The sequence below is a fragment of the Coptis chinensis genome, chromosome 6, assembly GCF_015680905.1.
Source record: "Coptis chinensis isolate HL-2020 chromosome 6, ASM1568090v1, whole genome shotgun sequence".
NCBI lineage: Eukaryota > Viridiplantae > Streptophyta > Magnoliopsida > Ranunculales > Ranunculaceae > Coptis > Coptis chinensis.
Window position 1 is genome coordinate 98,259,903 of NC_141461.1, and position 26,588 is coordinate 98,286,490.

Here is a 26,588-nt window from a genome sequence, read left to right on the forward strand (position 1 = left end):
ACTAGTATGGCGTTTTTAAATATTTTTAAATAATTTGTTGTTCAATTTATCCACAGATAAATTCGAATTTGTGTTGATTTTTCGTGGAGATTCAGAAATTCTAGTTTTGTTTTGGTTTCAATTGATTGGAATTTTGAATTTGGTTGCTTTGTTTTTTCAATTGATTTGGATTTTATTTGCATCTTCTGATTCTATATATGCCTTAGGGAGGAGCTGTATAAAGAATGTGTTGCAACATTACAAGATGGGATGTTGCTAAGTAGCAAAGATTCAAGTGTAGTAAAGAAGGCATTGGAGGAGGCTTTTATAAATGCCGATACGAAGTTATTGAAGTGGTATGAGCATTAGTTCTCTACTAGCAAACGGGCACGTGCGATGCACGTGATATGCAAAACCTTTTGATCAAGGTTGGAACGCATAAATATGAATTTTGTTTTTGGTTTTTATCCTTTGATAAAAAAATGAATTGTACTATTAATTTCCTAAAAGATCCCACTATTCATTTTCTACTTTGTTTTTAGTTGTTCTACACTTTTACTTGCAAAAATATTCACGGTACAAAGCTTTGCTATATGCTAAATCTGGTAAAGAACTTTCTAAGAACACCATCAAGTAACATGTTTGGAAAAGAAACGAAAAAAATTAAGATAAATAAAGAAATATATGATACACGGCAAGTACAACAAATTACAGATAAATAAAGAAATATATGATACACGGCAAGTACAACAAATTACAGATAAATAATTTCCAATTTTGATGTCTTGTCCGACGTTTTCTCTATCACGAGCAGTCGCGAGCAGGTAATACGATTTTGTGAACTCTAAAACAAAGGTAAAGTCCAAAACCACTATGCTAGTTTCATGAGAATGTATGTCATACCAAATGGCTTGACTCCTCCAAGAAGCATTTTCCTCAGCAGCTCTGTAGCAATAGTTTTTGGCTTTGACATGAGCTCTATCAAAGTTTTATATACATTTCTAGCATACCCTCACTTGCTACAACTCATAAACATTTTCTTCATAGCCTCTACATCACTCCTAAGTTGCAAACAATTAAGCTACTATGGATATGAGCGACGGTTATTGTTGTGTAGATCTGTTAACATGTTAACAAATGTTGTAATTTTCTGATCCATCTCCACCTCCCATGTCATCGAGGCTTCATCCATTCAGCTAGCTTTCTTGAATAACTAAGAGGATATATATCTATTAGTCCATGCTTGCAAAACACATGAGCAATTGCAACTGAGATGCTATGCCTAATTTAACTATTTTGTCGACTTCATTTCCACCAAAGCTCTTCGGCTCAATATAATCCTCCTAGGCACAAAGATGTAGTGCCTTACATGTAGGAGCTTTTATACTACAAACATATCAGAGATGCCAAAATAATTAACTTGTTATAGAAAATCTGCCAAAATGCTAATAGATTGCCCATAACACCAAAAAAACAATCAAAATTCAACGTACGGTGATTCCTACGATGAGTGCTCCATTGATTTATTAATGAGGAATGATCCACTTTAGAGATCATGGACTTAGGGAGCTTACTAAAATGCTCTAGCAGAGACATCCTACTCTACTTGGGACTAGTGCACAAAAACAATACAATCGAAAAGACCACGTGAACTTTTGTGGAATCTTGATAAGAAAAAGGAAAATGTGTGATACTGCTGAAGTACTAATCAAAATCTAATTCATACCACCTACCAAGTACAACTTAAGGAAAATGTGTTTCCTGTAGACTCATTGACACAAACACTTAACACCGTAATGTGATAAGAATATGATTAAAACATGCATGCATTTTCTTACGTAAGCCTTTAAACCTGGTAGAGCACATGAGCAATACCCATATCTGATTTTTTTTTTTTTTTTTTTACCAGTCTTCCTAAAGATATAATGAATGAAGGACAGCCAGATAAATCTATCTTTAAACCAATTCGCTTAGCCTATATATAATTCAAAGAACTGTGGACATAAGTAAATAATAATACAAAAGAAAACAATTATATATATAAAAAAAATCTCATTAAGATGTTTTTTAAATCTCTTTGTATCATTGTATTAAAATTAACATAACCTAAAACCAACATGCACTACACCTAAACAGGATATCCTTAACGGTGGAGAAACTTTACTAAAAATATTTGTAACGGTTTTTATGCGTAAAGAATTAGGCGTTATTAATTTGTTGATTTATTTCGTTACAGTTTTTTACCGTTACAAATTATTTATAGTAGTGGTTATTTACCGTCACTGAAATAAATTACTAACGGTTTTTCAGCATCAAAAGCGTTAATTATTTCCAACAATAGTAACAGGTTTCTAACTAATTTAAAGCGTACTGTACGTACCTCCACATTCATACCCTGGCTAACGAACTCATTAGGGACTTAGTCTTTATATTAAGTCTAAGTGACCGATCCTTGGCTACCTGGACGGCTCACATGTCCACTTAGCCACTTGGACGGCTCACATGTCCACTTAGCCACCTAGACGGCTCACAGTTCTAGTTAGCCACTTGGACGGCTCACATGTCCACTTAGCCACCTAGACGGCTCACAGTTCTAGTTAGCCACTTGGACGGCTCACATGTCCACTTAGCCACCTGGACGGCTCACAGTTCTAGTTAGCCACTTGGACGGCTCACGCGGTGAAGTAGACATCGGACGCCCCAAATACCACCGAGCTACCACATGTTCGAGTTAACCGGGCCCTATCTAGTAAGAGTCCTTGTGCTATCGGGACTCTTATTTTCTATTTCTATAAATAGGACTCTTCACTTAACAAAGAACTAGGTTTTAGAGACTTGATTCTCGGATACATATTCTCGATAATGAGGCAGCCATTAAGGCCTGATCTCATTCTTTATACAACATCTCCCCTTGCAGATTCAATAGTGTGTGCGGTGAATTCTTACCCAAACATAATTGGCGCGCCTCGCGGTTCTTGTTAACGTTCTCTCTTCCACGATCTCTCAATCTTTGTTAATGGCTACTATAACAAGATCTCTAGCTTAATAAGGTGCAAGAGCACAACCATCGAGGGAAACAATCAACCAAATCTTTGAAGTTTGGTCGATCAAGTTGCATCAAACCAACAGGCTCCACCTTTGTTGCTTCCAGTACCAAGACAGCGCAGATCTAAATTTCCAAGGTCACAGGCTCCAGTATCTTCTCCTCCTAATGATACTAATTCGCTAGATGCAGATCCAGATACAGATCCAGATGCAAATGCAAATATGGTTGCATATCCAAATGATAAGGACACAGGTGATGAAAAAATGACTCTGGATGCTCTGCGTAACAAACTTAGAAGGGAAAAGGAGCATAATGCAGCCTTGCAGAAGCAAATAAATGAAGGGAAGCAAGTACAGATAGACAACAATGATACTGCTTCATCTATTCCATCAAGAATCCCAAGATCTGGAGAAAACCGCAGTGTATTCTACCGCTTTGCAAAGCAATAGCTTAAAGATTCGAACCATCGATGATGCCCCCGAAAATCGGCCCAAATCAATCCAGGCCCTACATATTTCAACCAATTTATTAAGGCGATTGAGGACTCCCCGATGTCAATGGTCGTAATAGCAGCGTGATAGACAACATCACAGTCACATACTAGTCGTCAGATCTCCCCAAGTGAGTCCGATTCACACCAACAAGCCACCACCATACTACCGAGGTAATACAAACCTCGTAAGCCGTGATAGCAAAGACATTATGGCGGGTCGATCGGATGATACCATCCAACATTAGAACTCACTTGGGGCAATCAAGTCGCGGACCTCGTGCAAGATCTAAATCACGACCTACCGACTTGACTTGAACGAAAGGAATCGGCAAGGTAAGACAACCGGAAGACCGACATAGAGATAACACTCATCATATAGATTACTTTCCAAGACACGGAGACACTTCAAACTTCCATCATAGGGTCTCGCAAGTCCGTGAGCACCCAAGGTTTCCGTGATATGGGCAACAATCGGGGCAGCGATATGACATAAGGTCGAGAAGTTCAACCACAAATCGTCCGTCGCCAAACAAATGAAGGAATAACATATACTGAACAGCAGATTAAAGACATCGTTAAAAAGGCAATGAATAATACTGATCTAAAGGAAAAACATTGGAAAGACTTAGCCGTAAATGAAGACATCGTTGGACGTTTTTCCTGGCGTATACAAAATGCAGAACATCAGGAAGGTTTCAAACAGCCAGAGTTGCCTAAGTACGATGAAGCAGAAGGTGATCCAAACAACCATGTTATGGAGTTCAAAAGCAGGCTAGTTCTTTGGCGTAAGGATGACGCTCTCTTATGCAAACTTTTTCCGGCAACCCTAAAAGGGGAAGCTTTGCGATGGCTATCGGAAATTCCAGCTAGATCTATCGAATCTTTCCAGGAGTTAGCAGATCAGTTCACGGATCGATTTCAACATAATTGGACTCGGCCTAAAGATGTCAATATCTTGCTAAACACAAAACAACAAAAAGATGAAACACTTGCAAAATTCGTTGTCCGATTTCGCCAAATCCAAGCAGGGGTCACGGATGTGCCAAATTTATGATGATCATTCACGATTCAAAGAAGCTCTCCGCTTTGATACTAACGGAATATATAACTCATCTGGTAAGAGATCCTCCCTGCATCTAAATCTGACTTGTTCACAAGAACGCCCAGTTCATCATCAATGTTGAAATAGATGCGCAAAGCCACTAACGCCAAGGGACAAAGATTTTAGAGCAAAAGAATCTACAGATATCAAAAGCAAGCAGAAACAAAGCACAATGGAAACTCAACAACCGAAGCATGATCTTAAAAAGACAAACAATTTTCGAGAAGAGATGAAGCTCACTCCACTGAATGCCAAATATGCCTCAATCTATGCGAAGATTAAAAGGCAATCTGCTTTTCCCTCCAATGCCTTTACCCGAAGGTACAAAGTCTACGCGTGATAAAAATCTATGGTGTCTTTTCCACAATGACTTTGGTCACCGCAACGAACAATGCAGATCCTTACGAGGAAAGATACAAAAGCTAGTAGAGAAGGGACAGCTAGAGGAATTCTTAAGCACTAAAAGTGCTTAATAGAATTTGTCAATCTCAAGTTACAACGCCATCAAAATTTGGTCACACCGAGAATCAATGACGGTCACGCGACAAAACAAAATGTGAGCAAAGAGAAAAGTTGGGATTTTACGTGAGTTATATCACATAAATAGCTTCGATTTTATTGAAGGAACTCGCGATAGAAACCATCGAACCAAGCCCACTATGTTTTCATCGACAGAGACCTAATTGGCATCCATCACCCTCATTATGATGCGTCGTTATCACGCAGCTTACATTGGTCTATGGCGTAAAGTACAGCGGTCATGATAGACATCGGAAGTTCTCGCTAGTGTAATTTTTGCGGGGTTGTTATAATGACATGAAACTTTCAGAAAATTTGATTGTCACGGATAACAACCCAATAATCGGTTTTGATGGAACAAGAGCAACTCCGGTCGAAGAGTTTCTTTACCGGTCAAACTCATGGATAAGGCGGTCAACATTGATTTTCTTTTAATGAATCGCAAATCTTCCTACAATGCAATTTTAGGTAGGGATTGGCTCCAATGTGTATGGGTGCCATTTGTCTTTACCCTCCACCAAGCGGTGAAATTTCCATCTCTAGACAAAATTTGCAAAATACGAGGAGATCGGGATGGCTTCTAGCCGTTGTCACGAAAAGAATATTAGATGATTACCGTCAATCGATATGCATGGAAACACAATTTTAAGCAATTCACAAGAAGTCATTCAAGCAACAATCCGCACCACAAATAAACTGTTCCACCATATCATCAAGTGAAGGACCACCGACTATATAGACCGCCTCTTAGAAGTTCAAATTGGAGAATCTAGCAAAGAAACAACCTTCATATCAGCCGAGCTATCGAGAAAATGAACAAAGGGATATGGTTACTCTACTCGGAAAAGAACAAGAGCATTTTTGCTTGGTCTTTGAGCAAATGCCGTATACACCCAAATGTTGCTGTCACAAGCTTGACATTGATACAAGTGTTAAGCCCAGACGACAAAAGCAGGCACGTATGGCTCCCCGATAGAAAGCTAAAGGTTAAAGAAGAGATTGATCGTTTACTCTCTGTCAATTTTATTAAGCCCGGTTCATACCCTAGATGGTTGTCCAACGTGGTAGCAAGGCGTCAAGAAGAATGGCAAGATAAGAGTATGCATCGACTTCACCAATCTTAACAAAGCATGCCCTATACATCCATTCCCTTCTTCCGGATATCAAGAACTTGTTGATGCCACATCCGGATTTACACGCTTTATCATTTATGGACGCTTCTTGGGGATACTATCGATCCCATTGTCCGTAAAGATCGTGAATTAACATCATTCATAACCGATCAAGGTATTTTTGCTATCAAGTCATGCCTTTCGGTTCAAGAATGTCGGGCGCCATTCTTTACCAAAGAAATGATCAATACTATATTTGGAGACATGCTAGGCAAGATTATGGAAGCATACATTGACGATACATGGTTGTTAAATCCAAAATCGCGAGTGATCATCCGGGTAGATTTACAAGAAGTATTCACAAGAGTGGAAAAGTTTAATATGCTCAATCCTTCAAAATGCTCTTTTTGGCTTGATCTCGTGGAAGCTCTTTGGGTTACTTGATGACCGCAGAGGCATTGAAGCAAACCCTGAACAAATCAGAGCAATCCTCGATATGCCATCACCAAACAAAAAGAAGGAGATACAACAACTCACGGGGCGCCTGGCAACAATAAATCGTTTCATCTCCAAACATTCTGATAAATGTCGCCCTTTCTTTCAGACGTTAAAAGACTCAGCAGTATGGAATGACGAGTGTGAAAATGCCTTTCAGCCAATTAAAAAATATCTGGTTTCACCTCCCATTTTAGCTAGTCCAGCTACAGGGGAACCTGTAGGAATTTACTTAGCTGCCACGCATTAACCGGCGGTAAGTGCCGTTTTATTTGTTGATGGCGAAGATGGGCGCCCAATTTTTTTTCATTAGCAAAACTCTAACGGGCGAAACTAGATATTCAAAAATTGAGAAAATTGCTCGCTTTGGTTCACTCGCAAGACGCTTTAAGCCGCACTTTCAAGGACGATTGGTCAAGGTATACACGAAAAACCCTATTCGCAAAGTGCTCCATAACGCACAAGAGTCGAAAGTAGATTGGCTGAATGGGAAAGTTACTTGAGTGCATATAGCATTACTTTCGACTCAAGACTTCGAAAAAGGTCATGTTCTTGCATCTTTGATGTCGGATTTTCCAATCGATGATATGGTCCCCCGAAAATAATCAAGACGAAAAGCCCATCCGTTGATGAGGCAACAATCAAAAAGCAGGTATCATCCACATCTATTACCCCCTCTTCGGGCGACGCCCGGATAGTCTACACGCACGATTCACATAACAAGTTTGGATCCGTGCTTGGGTGTGTTTTTATTAATCCCCGACGATTCAAGAATTGAGCGGTCGATTCGTTTCGGATTTCAAAGCATCTAACAATGTAGCAGAATATGAAGCAGTCCTTTATGCCATGCATTACCACTTTAGAATTTAACGCTCGAAAAGCATCGAGGTTTTACAAACTCGATTAGTAGCAAGTCAATTTGAAGGCTCTTTTGAAGCACGGATGATAAGATGGCAGCATATCTAGACTTAATCCATAGGCTTGCTCGCCAATTTGATGACATTTCAATCATTCAAAGACCTCGAAACGACATAAGACATGCAGACGCTTTTAGCATATCTCTCGCGCAGTAGCCGCTATTGATGGACCAAGAAACGGCAAGATTGACTTCCAAAGAAGACCCAAGTATTGACTTTGGTTGAGCAGCTCAATCGACATATACATTAACGCGGCTTTTTTTTCATCTGCTTCTTGAGCCATCACCTTCAAGTATTCATGTTGTGAACACGAAAAAGAAAGTATGACAATGATGACGTTTTGTTGCCTAACAAATTAAACATTGACTCCTTTGCCGATGGAGGAATGTGTAATCGAAGGTGACACGTAAATTGTTCAAGGTGACGGAGAATGTCGACAAATCAACAGAGGAGCCACACGCCTTTAATCTACCTATGTTAGAAGCACCAACTCAAGATCGGCTTAACCCCATTAATTACCTTTCGAAAGCAACGGCATCATCCCTTCAAACCCCAAACTCTTCTGAAACGGTCAAGCGAGAGACGCTTTGAGATTTGTAATAGTATCTTCGTCAAATGGGTGTTCTACAATTGTACGTAAAAGGACATCCCTTGTCTCCCCATGCTCGATGCCTCACCAAAACCGAAGGTCTACTTGTGTTGCAAGAAATTCATGCAGGCATTTGTGGCAATCACGCCGCTGGTCGAAATTTAGCTCATAAAGCAATGACACAGGGATATTGGTGGCCTCATATGCAGCTAGATGCCAAACATATTTCTCAGACATGCGTTCCTTGTCAGAAGCACTACAACATAGGCATCCTACCTGCCACAGAATTGCATCCAATTTTTTCTCCATGGCCATTTGCAAAGTGGGGTTTAGACATCATCGGCCCTTTCCCTAGAGCTCCAGGAAATGTGCGTTTCTTGCTGGTTGCTACAGATTACTTTACTAAATGGGCGGAAGTACAACCTTTTAGTGCATATTCAAGCTTCGATGTCAAGCTTTTGTGGAAAGATATAGTTTGTCGCTTTGGCATCCCCGGCTGAAGTTAATATCCGATAATGGCAAGCAGTTCGATGCAAACCGAAATACACAATTTCGTGCCAATCTCCATATCCAAAGATAATTTTTTCGCTCCATATCATCCTCAAGCTAACGGACAAGCCGAAGCAACAAACAAGTCTATCCTAGCTATCCTTAAACGCCGCCTAGAACAAGCTAAGGGGAAATGGACAAGAGAACTACCACCGTGCTTTGGGCATACTGAACCACCCCCAAAACGCCAACCGGTTTGTCCCCATTTAACTTGGCTTATGGTGCGGATGCAGTCTTACCATCAAATATTTCTTTGAAAACGACTTCGACCACGCGCAATTAAAGCCGGGTTGTAATGACTAAATGGTGGCTCACTCTAAAGCTAATTTAGATGAAATTCGCTGAAGAAAGTATAGCTCGCCTACTCCACTACCGTGCTTCAATGAAAAGACAAGATGACAAGAAACTTTGCCTAAAAGTTTTCCAGAAGGAGATTGGGTGTTATGCGTAAAACCTAAAATCATCGACATGAGGAAGCTATGTGAAAATTGGGAAGGACCGTTTGTGGTTGATCATCCCCCTCGAAGGATCATATTTCCTTCGCACCATTTCGAAAACACCTTTCCCAAAACCATGGAATGCACTCCATCTTAGGCGTTTTATCGTTAGGTTTTGTTTGGTACTTACCATATCAATAAATTAATTGTTTCGATCTTCTAGTTTTCATGGTTCATTGGAAAATGTCATCGCATACATCTTTTCATGTTTGCTCAACATATCAATGATTAATAAAAGTTCATTTGTTAGCATTTATTTCAATTACCGCTTACACTTCGGGTATATATTATTACTATTTTTTTTATTATCGAGTTTGCGCTTTGCAATACCAAACTCGCGGCATTCAAAGTCATGGAGTTTGCGTTTTATGATACCAAACTCGCGGCATCCCAAGACATGGAGTTTTGCGTTTGCAATACCAAACTCGCGGCATTCAAAGTCATGAAGTTTGTGTTCGCGATACCAAACTCGCGGCATTCAAAGTCATGGAGTTTGAGTTTTGCGATACCAAACTCGCGGCATTCAAAGTCATGGAGTTTGGCGCTTGCAATACCAAACTCTCGTGCATTCAAAGTCATGGAGTTTGGCGTTTGCGATACCAAACTCAGGCATCCCAAGACATGGAGTTTGGCGCTTTGCAATACCAAACTCGTGGCATTCAAAGTCATGAAGTTTGTGTTCGCGATACCAAACTCGCGGCATTCAAAGTCATGGAGTTTGAGTTTGCATGATACCAAACTCGCGGCATTCAAAGTCATGGAGTTTGCGCTTGCAATACCAAACTCGCGGCATTCAAAGTCATGGAGTTTGGCGTTTGCAATACCAAACTCGCGGCATTCAAAGTCATGGAGTTTGGCGCTTATGATACCAAACTTTGTGCATCCCAAGACATGGAGTTTGGCGTTTTGCAATACCAAACTCGTGCATTCAAAGTCATGAAGTTTGTGTTCGCGATACCAAACTCGCGGCATTCAAAGTTATGAAGTTTGAGATTACAATACCAAACTTTACACATTCATATCATGGAATCGGTAATTGCAAGAAATGATCAGTATACATTCAAGCCATGAAATTTGGTCTATAACCAAAAGATATACAATTAACGCCATAAACAAAGGTTAACATTTCAATGTTTATGCTTTTAGTCAATTATAAAAGTTATATGAGCATTACGTATTTTATTTACTGATTTAAACAAATCAGTGATAAGATTCCATTTTCGCATTACGCTCAATTCGATATACGCTTAAATGACGCCTTTAGACTTTTTCAATACATGATCGCTGGAATATCCAAGTTAATTGGCTTATTCATATCAATCTCTCAAACAATATCATCAACGTAAGAGACGCATTTTTATTTTTTATTTTTATTTTATTTATTTATTTTTTTTCCCCATTTTTTTTTCTTTGCCACATCCAATCAATTCCATATGGCAAAGAGGGGGCAATGTACGTACCTCCACATTCATACCCCGCTAACTAACTCATTAGGGACTTAGTCTTTATATTAAGTCTAAGTGACTCGATCCTTCCTTACACCGGACGGCTCACATGTCCACTTAGCCACTTGGACGGCTCACATGTCCACTTAGCCACCTAGACGGCTCACAGTTCTAGTTAGCCACTTGGACGGCTCACATGTCCACTTAGCCACCTAGACGGCTCACAGTTCTAGTTAGCCACTTGGACGGCTCACATGTCCACTTAGCCACCTGGACGGCTCACAGTTCTAGTTAGCCACTTGGACGGCTCACGTGTGAAGTAGACATCGGGACGACCCAGTCAGTCACCTGAGCCGGTCACATGTTCAGTTAACCAGTCCTATCTAGTAAGAGTCCTTGTGCTATCAGGACTCTTATTTTCTATTTCTATAAATAGGACTCTTCACTTAACAAAGAACTAGGTTTTTAGAGACTTGATTCTGGATACATATTCTGGATACGTAGGCAGCCATTAAGGCACAGTCTCATTCTTTATACAACATCTCCCCTTGCAGATTCAATAGTGTGTCTGGGTGAATTCTTACCCAAACACGTACGTTCTTTAAACTATTAGAAACAGTTTTTGCACCCATTACTCACGCTTTTTTGGCTACATGAGTGACTCAATGAAACAATGTTGTATTTAAAAAAAAAAATGTTCACTCTGCCGCCCATTTACCACCTTCACCTGCATAAAATGCCTCTATTTTTTCTTTCGAGAATTCTACAAAAGTTATCAATAAACAGAAAACCTCATAAGTACCTCCGAGATCAAGTACTCCTTTTTATTACTACAAATCACAACCAAAAAGTCATACATAATGAGTATACAAATTCTGAAATTTGATGCACCAAAAGAAAATAAACATTTTATCAAAATCAATCAAAATTGATAGTAAAGTTTGTCCTCATCTCCTTCGACTATCTATGCATTGACCCTCCATGAATCTTGAATCCTAAAAATAACATAAATTAAAATATGTAAGACATAGGCAAAATGAAAGAAACATCCAATCCTGAATCAATGCGAGCTAATTCAAGTATTAACAAAGTACCTCAAAAACTTTCCAGCCAAATGCTTTTCCATAATGCAAAACTTATATGAGTGCATAATGCCATAACCATAGTAATTATTACATGAAGGTATCGATACCATGTTTTTGCAGCTCTTGCAGTTCATGGATTCCCTACAAAAGTCCAATATAAGTAGTCAGATTTATCAACACGAACACATGATGAACAAAAAGGTATTCGACTTTTTTAGATGGCTCGTGGAGAAACCAATTAACTAAGCATGAAAACCCAAGTCATTGTAACCTAACTCATCAATACAATTAACATAGCATTATGGAACCAACTAATAAGCGGTAAAGGGCATCGAATTAAAACCAACTCACCTTCGTAAATACAATGCTCCGAGTTTTTCATAACTTCACCAATGAATATCACAGTAGAAGTTGTACCATATTATTCACTTGTATCATTTTGAGCAGCAGCGGTTCTCTTAATCATGGCGCCTTCACTAGTAAACGGGCACGTGCGTTGCACGTGCTAGGAATGAAAATTGGGGTAGAAAAATCAAAGGAAAGAATAATGCATAATGTAAAATGTTACATATTACATTTGTCTGAATGGATTATGTAAAATTGTTTATATTCAAAGTACTTCAATAAGAAAAAAAAAACGAATGAGTACGCTAGTTTTAGTCTTTGTTTGATTCCATTTTTGCTGCTTTGCGATGCTGCGAATAAATATATTTGAAGAGGTATTTAACGGCCTGTAATTTAGTTAGTATGTAATTAGTATTGTATATGGCACAAACAAATTTGCCTAAAAAATACGTATTATGTTGATGAAGTTTACCTTTGTGCTGCTAGTTGTGTAATTCTTTTGTGGAGTATTTATAATTGATGGAGCAACATTGTTGGATTTATATGTGTGTACTACCTGTAAGATATAAGAATACTACATCATGTTGTGCAATATAATTTATATTCTAAACTGAAGAATAAAATATCTAACAAAAAATGCAAGAAAAGTAACCTTTTTCTTTTGATTGTATTCAGAATGATCTAGCGAATCCATTTTTTTTTTTTTTTTTTTTGTAGTTAATTATTTTGATCGTTTTAAATAAGTAGGTAGTTTGGAGGGTTGATAGCTAAAAAAAAAGCCATTTTTGTTTGTCTTATTTAGGAACGTTCACATTTAAGTTGGATATAATATGTGGACTGAATTGAATGTGTAAATAATAGTTTTCGGTTAGATGGCTATGTGGCAAAATTACAATTTAAAAGTTTTTAATATAATGTGGATCCATTTCATGTGTATGGAGATTGAATTATTCAAATGATGGAGGGTTGAATTTTATCAATACATTTGTATGGAGGTGTCAAAAGAAAGAAATTATGGATGCTAGGTGCATTGCTGAATTACATATGTGTCATCATTCTATTAGTCGCACATTAATCTGATCAATTGTTACATTGTTTATTGGTCCCTATTCTAAAAATGTTATTAGCATCACCAAGCTACACATTCAAAATTTTGCCGTGTTTCGATTCCACTTGATTAACATAATGAAATGAAATGTTGGTTATATGATCCCAATTTATGAATCTTTTTCCTTGGCACCAAGCTGCAAATGCCATCCAAAGAATATTTTTGCTTCATGATGGATTGGGTTGTCCCATTTTTATATATTGTTCTGGGCTGCGCATGGTAAATAACTAATTATTGAAATATTGCCCAACAATGGCGGAATCATGGATTGCTATGGATGATGAACTTTAGTATGAAGACTTTGCAATTGGGTGATTAGGTTATGTGTCGGCGGAGTTTCGATTGAATTGTGAAGCATGGAATGGAAACTTTAGTTAAAATCATTATAAACAATAATGTTGGCATAGGAATATGTTGGCATATTTAACTGGTTTGTGTTGCATTTTGTAATTGCCTCAGTATGAGTGAAACATTTATCGCCTAAAACAATTTCTCGTTTTGAATGTTTAAGATGGCATTATTTATGGGTCAATTCACCTTGAGTTGATGGTCAACTGGTAGTTCTATGGTATTGCAACTTATTTAGGTAGGACACTTACCTTACCTTATACATAATCGAGATTTTTGACATCGGGGATCACCGACCTTACCTTACCTTATACAACAACTATTTATGTAAATCCTATGGCATCACTATGACATGGCAGAGAAAATCTAGTAGCCATTAGTAACATCATTGTTGCTTTACAAATTAAATTCCAGCAACAAAATATCTAATAACCATAAGTAATAAAACAATAATAAGTTGAGAACAATATTAATAACGACATGCTCGAAGCCATCTCCATCATTCTCGTCCTATAACCTGTTAACATGTTCCAATCTTAAACCACTAAAGCAAAGACAAAATAAGTCGACAACACTACTGAACCAATCTGCCACCAACAATACTACAAAGATGACGCACCAGTCTACACACGATCTGAACTTAACACTCACCACATTCCTAGTACCAAAGAATCAAAAAAAACAAGCACTTGGAGTCAGCAAAAGAACAACAATAGTAGCAGGCAGAAAACAGCACCTACCACGCGAGCAGCAGCAGCAAAGAACAACACACATAAAGAAGAAGCAGCAGCAGACAACACATACAAAGAAGAAAGTGAAGGAAGCACCAAGTACAAGATAAAGAATAACACCCAACACTCAACACAATATGAAGGCATGAATGTAACACTTGTATTCCCTCCAACTACTCTATCCGTTTTATTAGTGGGGTGTTGTAAAAATATTTTTGCTTATTAGCACAGGACTTCTACAGGGTGTTAACGAAAGGAGCCGACCTATATTCGAGAAGAAAAGAAGAAGGTCAATTAAGAATAGAAAACCCTAGGAGTTTAAAAGACGAAGCTTACCCTTAACAGATGCTTCCCTGTAACCCTTCGGAGTGCTTCGGTAGTGAAGGAGTATTACTTCTTGTTTCCTTGATGACGATTTTAGGTCTTGGACAATTTCTGATTATTAAATCTGAATAAGGAAACATATCGAAGAAGTTGTGAATCAATATGATGTCGACTACCCAAGTATGTCACTTGTTTCTAACATGAGACAACAGTTATCGGCTATCTGTAGGACCAACATATTAAGTTTGTTTTTTGGGTTGTTACATTCTGAAAATATCCAGTATGAAACACATGGGAATTCGACAAAACAGAAAGCGTAAGCATAAAGCATACCCCTTCAACATGAGGTGCCTCATTCGCTTGCTTGCAGATCCCAGAACTACTAATGTAAAACAATTGTTTAACGTTGGCACTCAGCCCTGCTACAAACAAACAAAGACATTAGAGTATGAGAAGCCGTAACACGCTAGCTTTATGCATGACAAATGCACCTTTTTATTTTTCCTTTTAATAATTGCTTAATCAAATGAAACTATGAAACGATAATCATAAAAAGACATAAAAGATAAATACAAAAATAGTAACGGTGATTTTGGAGACAGAAACAAAACCTAACAAAGATCCAAATGTTTGCCTTTTTATTCAACACAACATCGAATTCACCGCCAACAACATCCGTTTCTAATATGCTCAGATAGAGTAGCATGAAATGCAAGTAACATTTGCTATGAACTCCGTAATGGTTGCAGTTATTTTCAGGAAGAATGCCACCTTAATAGCTTTGACAACCTTTTCTTGTAGTGGAAGCAGTTATCTCCCTGCTAGACTATTAGAAATTGGAGCATATGACCCTTAAGTACCTTAGATCTTGATCCCTTAAATCTATAAACCTTTACAGTAAGTCTCCCTTTTCCTTTTGTAATACCAAAGTGATTATATATACGAATGTACTGTAAAACGGAAATTATATAGAGGGAATCTAAGAAATAGCACAATAAATGCAATAAAGTTATGCAGAATATTATAGTTAGTTCTGATACGTATGATAGAGATGGACTTCATGTCTAAAAGCAATAAAGTTACAGAAGATAGCACATTAAGGTTTTTTTTTGAGAAAACAACTAATAATAACAACAATTAAATATAAAATATCTCCATCGCATTATCTACTTTGACACATTTGAGCTTCAATCCTACAAACAAAGAAAAAGTATATGTGATTGAAATGAGTCAGAAGAGTCATGTAGAATTGTGGTAAAGGTCAATTTGTTTGAAAATAAGTAATGTTTAAATACCTTGCTTTCTTTTATCCTACGAACTCTTTTAGATGGAGGTCTAATGACTGAAGTCTGGGATGTTTCATTCGAATCTTCAGTCGAAAATTCCTTTGACAAATAAGCATACAGAGGATAAGTGAATGTCTAACTATTTATTAAAAAGGGAAACATTTAAAATTTAAACACATACCATATAAGCTTTTCTTTTGAAAGTTTTATTAGGTCTTTTTTTCTTATTTGAGGGCTGAGGAATGTCATTGAACTGGCCAAAAGAATCATTTGCTAGACAAAAGAGCATATTAAGAATAAAGGGAGGAATAAAGGAATATGCAATTTTTTTTTTGTATAGATACTAAGTAATTTGCAGTAGGGTAAAAGTAAATGAATACCTTTTCCTTCATAAGAGTTGAGTTGTTCAATTTGCATGTTGTCGTAGTTGGGCTTGGAAGGAATCATTTAAAATCTGTGATGACTCTGTCACCGAGTGTATATTAAGAGGTAAGCCAATAAATATAAGCCAATGATAAATAGGCATATTATTGGTAGCTAGTGTAATAAAATTGAATCGCCCAAAGGTTGAAACAATGAAGTATGTATCTAATAGATAAAAAACACAATCATAAAGAATAAGTTTGTATATCTATTTACCTGTTCAATTTCTTCTTGTATTTGGCGTGAATCAAGATTGTAATCCATCTGAAAAACCTTATTAGCTGTAAAGCCATACTTGCCTTGACTCTGGATGTTGTATTGGTTGATTTTTATCTCAAACACTATCGAAGTTCCAATAATTTCATCCATTATGGCCTTAACAGTTTGGATACCATCGGCCTACTCCAATAAATGACAATTATTCAGTTACAATGGTGTATTTTGTAAATCATATAGATCGAATGCGAAAATTTTCAGAAGAATGCGTTGTAATGGTTTTACCGATTCGATAAGCCTAGCCAAATCAGAAGCTGGATGTTTTAGTAGCTCTTCTGCTTCATCGCCAAATATAGTTATTAGGGTACTTTCTGTGTCATCTTGAATGCGAGCTTTCAGTTGATACCTAGCATACATTTTTATTAGATCAAAATCATAAAGTCGAGAGAAGTATTAAATGAATATCTTTAAAAAAAAAAAAGAATATGAATACACACCTAGCATCCGGAGATGGAATAGCATTGTTGCAATTATTGCACCAATAGTGATCACCTTTGGCTATAACTTTTTCCGCAGCCGATTTTGGTGCAAGACTTATAGAACGGTGCATAATCGCGGAACAATATCTTTAATAATTGCTTTGCATGTGAAGACTTGTCCCTGTATGGAATATAAGTATTTTGAGCAAAGTAAAATTAAATATGGTCGATAGGCAAATGTAGAGTAAACTTACAAACAGGACTCGTGATTTAACATTTGAAGAATTTCTAAAAAGCGTTTTCCTGTTTCTTAAAGATCTGTCCTTCATATTACGCTCAACTGATGGTGAAGCTTGTAGCAATGAAATATTTCTTTCTTTGAAAGTGGAGCTGTAAAAATATAAAATATAGTTATACTTGATCAATGGCTAGTTAATAAAAGTGCATATTTTATTTTAAATAAGTTTTCGTTTTATTAGATCAATTGTTTCGTAATTCTAACATTCGAATTTCCAAGTTGACATAGAACTGGTTGGCGCTTTGTTGAATTAAGGAAGTATTGATCTGAAAAAAAAAAAATTTAAGAGTAAAAAGGTTATGTAAAAGAAAAATTGCTATATAGATTAAAAATCTAATATAATCACCATAATAGCTTCCAACAGTTAGCGAAGTGACAACCAACACCGGTACACTCGTTGCATACGTAATAACATTATCCATCAATTGTATTGCATTTTCCCAGAGATTTATTTTCAGTTCAGTTCCACTGCATAGATAATATATTATTGTGTTAATGTATAGAGTTGGTTATGCATTTTTTAAATTCTAAATGAGCATATGGAAAAGCAAACCTGCTATTCTTCAAGAAGATCTCTTTCAACATGAGGCCTTTTCTAAACATCAATTGTGAAACACCTTCAAGCGTACCATACACATCTGAAAAAAACAAATTGATGAAATAGTCATTTCTAACGATGTTTTTAGAATTGAAAGACTGCTTTTATATCACGGCAGCTTACCTTGCAGATTTTGATTTTCTTTTGGGAGCAGCCTAATTTTGTTAAACTCAACGAAGTCAAAATTATATTTTGGAATTTCAGGGTGTGCTTCAGAAGATCCCCTAACAATAGTATCCCATCTGATAAGTATAAGATATTCGTGCTGAACGGGGCGGAATGAATCTGTTCTAGTTTGAACACTGAAGTTTTCAATGTGATATACATGTCCTTCGTGAAGAACATTTAAGAATGTGTTCGAATGGTTCTTAGGAACAATTGCTTGAATTTGATTTCCCTGAAAATAATTAAAAGCAATTAGGCAATGTCATAATGGGGAGAATTCAATGTAACGGAACATAAATGACTTATACGAATTACCTGTTCATCAATCAGGACAACATCAAATCTTTTCTTCTTCTCTTGGGAGTCTTTACTGCCTAATGTCCATCTTCTCGAGACACGAACTTTAATTTTACACCGATGAGTTTTGTCAGTTAATTTATACAATGGAACATATTCCTCTGTACCCATTTGTAACGTGTACCTAAAGTGCAATGAATTAGTTGCAAGGAAAAATAAAGCGACAACATGCCAAATTTAAAAGTTGTAACTTAAAAGTTAGGAGATTTAGAAACCAACCTTTTTGGAGTGATTTGGGTACTTGTTGTTCTTGGTGATGACGTATAAGAGAATGGAAACGTATAGAAGAAGAGAGGGATTTGAAAATGTAGTTTTTTGAGTATTTATAGAACTATCATACCTGTTACAGGGTAGTTAGGAATGTCAGTGCATGAAGTAACTGAATCTGTATTCTAAACGGTGTGTAGGATGTATCGCTTTTAAAATAGATTCAACTGAGACCTAGATTCTTGGCTTTAAGGGAAGTGGTTGTGTAACTGTTTATAAATGAGGAACTTGGCGGTTGAGCCATTTTTTTATTGCAAGAAAAAAACGGAAGAAAAAAAATTAATGCGGGAAAATATTTGTAAGACGTGTAGTAATTCAAAAACGTGTAATTAATGTGGGAAAAAAACGTGTAATTCAAAATTAACAATGTTAAATAGCAGTAATGTTTTTTTGCAAAAAGATTTATGATATATTTTTTGTCGCAAACCCTCGTTGAGCTTTAAAAAGCAATGTTAGCGGCGATCGCTTTTTTATAAAAAGGAACTTGAAAAAAAATAACGTCAAGACATTCAAAAGGAGACTGCAATAGAAAGAAAAATTTGGGATGGAAGCTTGCAGTTCTATGAAGAAAATGAGTGTCAGCTCTAAATTACCACCCTGTGTAAATGATTTTATTATAGTTATATCTGTATGAATTCAAGTGAAGGAACAAAGGCTAGATTGTTATGTATGTCAGAACGAAGTTCCAGTATCATAGATCAACAATGACGACAACAATATAGCCTTGTCTAGAAAGTATATATATCAGAGTTGGTTCCTAGTATGCCTGTTTTTGGTACTCCTGGGTCTATGTAGAAAAATGTCACCGCTGCTGATGTCATGTGATATTGAGTAATCGTGTTGTCCACTGAGGGTGGGAACAAACGTGCCAGCCCAACGTCAATGATCTTGGTCACATGGTTGTGATCTAGGAGAATATTGCCTGGTTTAAGGTCCCGTGCACGGGGGCTCGGGTTTTGTTTGGTTAATGAATAGAAGTCCAGTTGCATTCTCGGCTGCTATCTTGAATCGAGTCCACCATGGAATCGTAGGTGTCCCTCCCTTCCTAAAGAGCCTTTCTTCTAAGCTACCATTGTCCATGTACTCGTAGACTAAGCATCAAGACTCAAGAGAGGCTACCGAGCAAAAAGAGCCATGTTTGGATGTCTAATGCAGCCTTAACACTTCCACCGCAAGAGTCATGTTTTTAATCATGAATACAAAATTTTCGTGGTAAAGACATAAATGCATAGTTATTTACTGATGCTACCACCACCGCTAGCACTAAATATGTTACCTCTTGTTGGAATTGTTTCATCCCTTGTGCTGCAGCCGATCTTCAGACCTTAATGGCAATGGTGTGGGATCAAGCTCAGCTCTATAAACTGTCCCATATCCAGCTTCACCAATCTTCAGAGAATCTGAGAAGTTATCAGTACCAATCTTGATCTCTTCTATGTCGTATGTTACTGTTTGGCAAAGCAGTCAAGACTTTGGTTTTCGCTGCTGCTTCAGTCAGAGCCTTCATCTCGACACCCTTCTGCCTCTTTGTCTCCAGTTCGGATATCCTTTTTGATGCTGCAAAGACTTTCATCGTCTGCAAGGCCCTCGCCTTTGCATCTTGGCAATTGCAAGTGCTGCCTATTCAGCTAGCTTTGCATCCTCAGACTTGCGAGCTTCATTAATTTTCCATCGGTGAAACTCTACAGCCTGATATCAAACATCACAGATACCATTTTTCTTAACTTGGTTTTGAAGGAAATCAAGAAAGGTCCATGCAAGCTTACCTTAAATTTGGTACTTGGGTTATAAGCAGGTCCTCAGTTAGAAACTTTTGTAGATAAACAACATATGATCAGGTGTTCAAAATGAAGAGATCTTACCTTGTGTCTAGCTGAGACTGTTTTTTTGCAGGCTGAGCTGTACATGTCCATGGTTTGCTTTAGTTCCATTTTTAGTCTCCTCATCTCAGACTCTATTTGTTGAAAGGAGGATGTATTTATTAGTTATCATCCTTGAAAGTAATGGACAACCTATCTAACTAAAATCAATAACACTGCAAATTTTTTGGCACATATTGCAAATAACGCATAAAAAAAAAATAGAGAAAAGCAACGTACAATAAACTATTTAAGATTTAAATCAAACTGAAAGTAAAAGTGAAATTAGGAAATAGGAATCTTACCTCATCCGTTGTGGTTGCAGAGATAATGGAGAGTATGTAGGGGGAGAGTCTAATTAGAGGCAGAAGTAGGGGGTGAGACATTTAAAGGATATTTCTTATTTGACCAAGGCAACATTTAAGATTAAAACGGTTTCCAAATCTATTGAGAGTTCTCATCGAAAGTAATGAAGATTCTATCGGTGTGTGACGGATAACATTTGGAGTTGCAAGGGTTCTTTGTTGAGTACTATCTTACTGGCATGGGAGTATACATTAATTATGAAGGGAGCATATATAATTTTCCCGCGGAAGATATTTGATGTGTCATACTCACCCTTAGATCCATGAAGTTGCTTGCATGATCTTTTCACGCTCAACTTATAGTCCGCAACCGGCATGGACACCGAAATGCATGAGCAGCGTGGCGCTGGTTGTCATGAGGAGCAACTTGTAAGTCTTTAAATAAGGTTGCGCACACAAAAAACAGGATACTCTGAAGCATTTCAAACGAATCAGGGAACCGGTGTGTGCGTAAGGAATGCAATAAGAAGATAATTGCATGTTGGAACATTAGGGCAAAGTCGTATGCGGCAAACCGACCGCCTTCCCGGCTTGATGAGATTAACACAATGGGCAAGGACTTCATGACACTGATGTATTTGTTTATGGATATGTCTATGGCCTAAGGGCACTGGTATCATTGCCCTGTCATCGAAAAAACTGCTCCCTGGATAAAGGCCAGTGTCAAGTAATCTGATAATAAATTTTTGACAATATGAAGCCGCAGGCCATAAACCAGAACTGTCTTAAAGATTGGGGTATCCGAAATTTGGTCAGCTTGTCACGGGGAGAATCACGATATAACCATGTTTAATAAGCATCAAAAGATGACCCTAACTAAAATAGACAATGGCTATATAAATGTTCAAAAACAGATATAAACGTGTTGTTCAGGATAATTAATTAGGGGCAACACTGATGACTAATATATAATTAAGGTAGCTGATTAGCATTTTTCTTAAGAAAAAAGGAATCTATAGACTTCTTCAATAGTCCCTCTTTCGATGCGTAAGAAACTGAATATATAGTTCCAACACCACCAACCCACATCAATCGACACGTGGATAAAAGGAAAATTCAGTATGCTATGCATGATACTAAGTATGGATTTGCTACGTGTCCATAAAATTCTAATATCATAAGGAAAAAATTGTTAACACAAATAAATTACTACAGCCCTCAATTGTCTTTTTCGCTTAAGTAGGTAATCTTATGGCCGGTTTGTAATTTGTTGAGCACCTAAGCCTGTCCATTAGCACAATCAGGCATGTGTAGAAAGTTGCAGATTCAGTCTTACTGCCTTAGTGGAACTTGGGCCACTATGACACTATCTACTCATATTTTGGCCCCCACTCAATAGTGGGTATGGTGTTCTCGATTTGATTGGCTAGATAGCTTAATGGTAATTAATTACGCACAAATACATAAATAGTTACGTATTAATATACTATACTTACTTGGTAGGGATGGGGTATTCAGGGAAGAATTTGGCCAAGATCTCCACAACATCACCGCGGTCGCGATGACGCTCTTGGCACATAGATACCTTCCAGAAGTAGGAGTCTCGTAATCGAGTATGTGAGCTAAATCCACGTCTCTAACGTGAATGCAAGTCTGTACCGAGTTGGCGTAGGTTTTAGCAGACCCAGTGAGGTACTTGAGTATGTGAACGATGCTAGCGTTGGTGATTGGTTGAAGTAATGGACCCACCACCAACACAGGGTTCACCACCACCAAATCTACTCGGTGTAAGTATTTACTTGCAGCCATATACAAATCACTGGAGAATGGGGGTACACAACTCTGCAGATTCCTTGCTATTCCACCTTTGCTCCTATAGTGAGAGTTGTTCTATATTTTGAGAGGCAATCAACTCCAAAATCTGATTTTGTTCATCCTATGTGTCAACTTGTCAGAACACTAGAACTATCACATTATAGGAGTCCCTCCTTGGTCCCTCCCTGATAGTTAGATCCTGCATTGCTGGTTAGAAGTTCATATTCTACCTGCAGATTTATAGACATCAGTTGGCAATGTGACTTTAAAGGATGAACCCTTTTAAGTCTGATGGTAATGTGTATATTCATTCTTTAATCTGTTTATCCAAGTGAATGAAGGCATTTCATATGAATATAAAATTTATAGAACTGCAATGAAACAAACATAACTAAAACGAAATAATCATAGCACTGAAGCTATTGTGTAATGCGCACTGGAACTGCATTGTGACTTGGAAACTTAAGTTCTTGTATTGTACTGTATTGTCATGATGATTTGGCTTATGTATCATTGTAGCTTTAGTTGCTACACTTAGAATGTCCACTGTAAAGAATTGTTACATTGGTTACCTGTATCACGTGCTCATAATCTAAAAGCAGGTCATCCATCAGACGGTAATTTTTCTGAAACTTATGCACCATTGTCCCACCCAACTGACATTCTTGCCGCTAAAATGTGAGAATAACTATGAATCAGGAAGCTAGGTACATAAAGACCAACAATAAGATTGGTGCAATTTTGAAAAGATATAGTAATCTTTATGTATCTCGATGAACCAAAGATTTGGTATAGCTTGACATGTGATTTAACTATATAATAACTAATCAACCATAACCTATTTGTTCGAAACCACATTTTATGAATTGATGTCTTGAGTCTTGACAATTTGGAGCTGTGGTGGGGCAGGGGCATGTAAATTTCTATAGTACACAGCTGCATAGTGTAACTCTTTTCCCTCCTCCTTTATCTAGACTTGGGACCATCAACGTAAAAAACAGCAGTTTGCATTGGTGGAGTTAAAAATGTTTTGTAGCAATTCCAATGATCATGGAAATATTAAGGGCGAAAAGTGATATTAGAAAATTTAAACATAAAGAAGTCATATATGAATCAATGTATATCATGAGTAACTGAAATCACTATATGAAGACAGGACCAGTTATTGTATAAGTGATAATTTAAATATTCTGGCAATACTCAATAATTGAAATACGATATCTAAAAATCACAATAAGTAATGGAAATCTAATATGAAACAGAAAGAAAGAAGTGAATGGAAACATTATTAGTTACAACTACCATGTACTGCGACATGATATAATTAAATATTTGATCAAGCCATCACAGTGTATAAAAAGAGAAACAAAAATATGAATCCCAAATGCTTAGTACAGTCATTGAATATGGATCTAAAATTCAAAGTACTATTCCAGAAACAAAGATCTAACCAAAACAACCAAAACAAATATCCAATCCAGAAACGTAGCACTCATTCAGTCATTCTTGATAGTAATTTCTAAATAGAATAATATAGTAATCAAAGCATTGGAAACATAGGACTACCCACAAAATCTATAACTAAATTAGAACATGAAAACATGAAGTAGCTGGTCGCAAGTCTAGGATAAACAGTAGCATAATTCAAATTTAAACAATCCCTCAAGAAATTGTTTCAACCAAGTTAATTGTAAATGTACCTTCGAGTATGATCTCTTGAACACTTCAATGAATTTTTCGATGCGTAACATGCGAGGGGAGTAGCGATTAGCTTAAAAACTTAAAAAGAGGAAAAGAAGCAAAAAACCGAGAAGAAAAAAATTTAGAGCAGTAAAATACTTATATGAGAGAAACGAGATTGAATTGTCTGCTGAAGATTAGAGAGGGCATGCGTTTTGGGTAAATGTAGAGAAATTAGGTGTGAGATGAAGATGTGTGAATTATAACAGATTCATTGAATCTAAAAGAATCGGTGTGTTGTTTGGGGATGAGCTTTTTTTAGTCTGGAAATAATTTCAATTACTAATTTGCCCTTCTAAGATAGAGCAAAAAGAAAGTGGCAGTCTAGATTTATCTCAAAGAATCCCCTCTTTGATGCATCAATCGATTATGAAAAAAAATGTAAAGGCGCAGAGATAGAGAGTTGAGAAAGAGATTGGTTTAGAGAAGATGACCGAATAGTTTAGTTTTTCTAATTTTGGTAAACTGGTCGAAGCGGTGCGTCTGTTTTGGTTATTTTTCGGGTGACAGCTAATTACAAATGTACCCTTTCAATGAAGAACAAAAAATAAGTGGCTGTCTAACTTTCCGGTACCCTTTCCAATAAAAACCTTGGTGTAAAACCGGGAATACGGGAACTAATTGGGAAATCTGGTATCCGCTTTATATATAAGATAAGATAAGATAGTTGCCAATGTTTTTTAAAAGACCAATTTCGAGCATTGCCATTATTTTTCCCCAAGCACGACCTTAATCACACCAGGGTACGCACACTTATTTGCAAAATATATGTTATTGTGTTAAATTTATTGTTATTTGGTCTCTCTTTTTTGCTAAGGCTTGAAGAGACAGGGAAGCAAACTGAATCTGGTTCTACAGCAACAGCTATATTTCTTAGAAATGATATGCTAATTGTTTCTCATGTTGGTGACTCAAGTGTGGTACAAATCTTGCTTTCTCAATACTTAATAGACATATATGACTTCCTTAAAAACTGATGAAGTTTAAAAAGTACCTTCAATAAATTCCTTCATGCTTAATTGGCTCCATAATGTAGGTTCTCTCCCGTTCTGGCAACGGTTTCACTACAACTTCATAAAATTCTGCAGGATCAACGGTCACAAGATAATGTTAGCATCATCATAGCCGATTTGGGGTATGTCCTCATTTCTCAATTGCATTTATAGAATTTCACTCGCTTGTTATGGTCACCTTATTTATAATTCTTTTTACAACGAATTAAGGCATCCTTTTCTGAAATGGAGAAGTAATAGAGGACAGGATTTACAATATTTTACTGAGTAATTAAACCGAGGTCACTACAACTCAATTGTTGTTCTTGTGGTCGATGTGTATCCACACTTCCACAGGCACTGCTGCGCTGGCATGAGAAGCAATGCATATGAACAACGTTTTGAGCACTGACCGCGGCCAACTTCCATTAAGTTTCTCATTCGCTTCCTACCATTCTCTACTAAATAGAAGGTGAAATCCATCTGTTGCAGAATCTCTACCGAAACCTTGAAGAATTGACAGTTAAACAGTAGATTGTTTGTGTTTTCTGTGGAGTTATTGGACAAGATACAACTAGAGTTTGTTATAACAAACTGATGTCAACAAGCTGCAGTCCCCATAGAACAAACTTGCTATGCCACAAAAGCCTTGTAATCTCTGACCTGGACAGTGTATTTCCCTGTTGCACTGCTCTTAACACAATCTTATTGACCACATGTAATTCATTATCCTGTATTTTCTGTTTCCAGTTCTCACGCAAGTTCATATTTGAGATGTTACATGAACCTTGAGTGAGTACTTAGTTAAGGCCTCCTTTCACAACCAATTTTAGCTATTTTATCATGTAGCATCACTAAGCCATATCTATTATGTCAGAATAGAGGTGCAATTTCAGTCGACCCAGTAGCGAACTTTCTTATCCGCAATCTCTTTTTCTGAAAAAAAATATTCTCCATGACAATTATTAGAAGTTATTCTTCATGTCATAGTGCTGAGCGCGCCATGCGCCTATTCAAAACATGATTAGAGCACACCCTGCGCCTCGTGCTTGACAAGAGTCCAGTAGATATAGCACACCCTAAGCTCAACCAGAGCGCACCCCG

At 37.2% G+C, this 26,588-nt stretch overlaps 2 protein-coding genes and 2 long non-coding RNA genes across 7 annotated transcripts in view; 1 reads left to right on the top strand and 3 right to left on the bottom strand.

Annotated features, from left to right (window-relative positions):
• LOC147495979 (protein phosphatase 2C 57-like) overlaps positions 1–26,384 on the top strand; it is a 30,937-nt gene extending 4,553 nt beyond the window's left edge. The window contains exons 3-6 of one of the 4 annotated variants that reach the window (XM_086564756.1): positions 207–335; positions 25,310–25,412; positions 25,529–25,627; positions 25,716–26,384. In XM_086564756.1, coding sequence (XP_086420882.1) covers positions 207–335; positions 25,310–25,412; positions 25,529–25,570 — 274 coding nt within the window. In that variant the 3' untranslated portion in view covers positions 25,571–25,627; positions 25,716–26,384. Of the gene's footprint in view, positions 1–206; positions 336–25,309; positions 25,413–25,528 lie in introns of all 4 variants that reach the window. The other 3 variants (XM_086564757.1, XM_086564754.1, XM_086564755.1) reach the window with 3 other exon arrangements.
• LOC147495980 (uncharacterized) lies at positions 14,508–15,077 on the bottom strand. Its single transcript, XR_015200329.1, has 3 exons — positions 15,018–15,077; positions 14,697–14,808; positions 14,508–14,624 (listed from the first exon to the last, which is right to left on the bottom strand). It is a non-coding gene; the product is annotated as an uncharacterized LOC147495980 (long non-coding RNA).
• Positions 15,355–16,234, bottom strand: LOC147495981 (uncharacterized). The gene is made up of 3 exons (XR_015200241.1): positions 16,152–16,234; positions 15,980–16,069; positions 15,355–15,877 (listed from the first exon to the last, which is right to left on the bottom strand). It is a non-coding gene; the product is annotated as an uncharacterized LOC147495981 (long non-coding RNA).
• LOC147495982 (replication protein A 70 kDa DNA-binding subunit D-like) lies at positions 17,204–19,000 on the bottom strand. The gene is made up of 7 exons (XM_086565302.1): positions 18,726–19,000; positions 18,465–18,630; positions 18,108–18,381; positions 17,940–18,024; positions 17,733–17,854; positions 17,591–17,652; positions 17,204–17,269 (listed from the first exon to the last, which is right to left on the bottom strand). Exons 2-7 carry the CDS (start codon positions 18,615–18,617, stop codon positions 17,204–17,206), a joined length of 762 nt encoding a protein of 253 aa, XP_086421428.1. The 5' UTR covers positions 18,618–18,630; positions 18,726–19,000.
• Positions 26,385–26,588: the final 204 nt, after the last annotated feature.

What these genes read in the sequence shown, in the direction of transcription:
- LOC147495982 (XM_086565302.1), bottom strand. Translation starts at nt 18,617, where the DNA reads ATGGGTACAGAGGAATATGTTCCATTGTATAAATTAACTGACAAAACT. An exon ending in ATCTTCTTGAAGAATAGCAG is followed by an intron (nt 17,855 to 17,939) that starts GTTTGCTTTTCC and finishes TTATCTATGCAG; the next exon opens with TGGAACTGAACTGAAAATAA. An exon ending in AACTGTTGGAAGCTATTATG is followed by an intron (nt 17,653 to 17,732) that starts GTGATTATATTA and finishes TTTTTTTTTCAG; the next exon opens with ATCAATACTTCCTTAATTCA.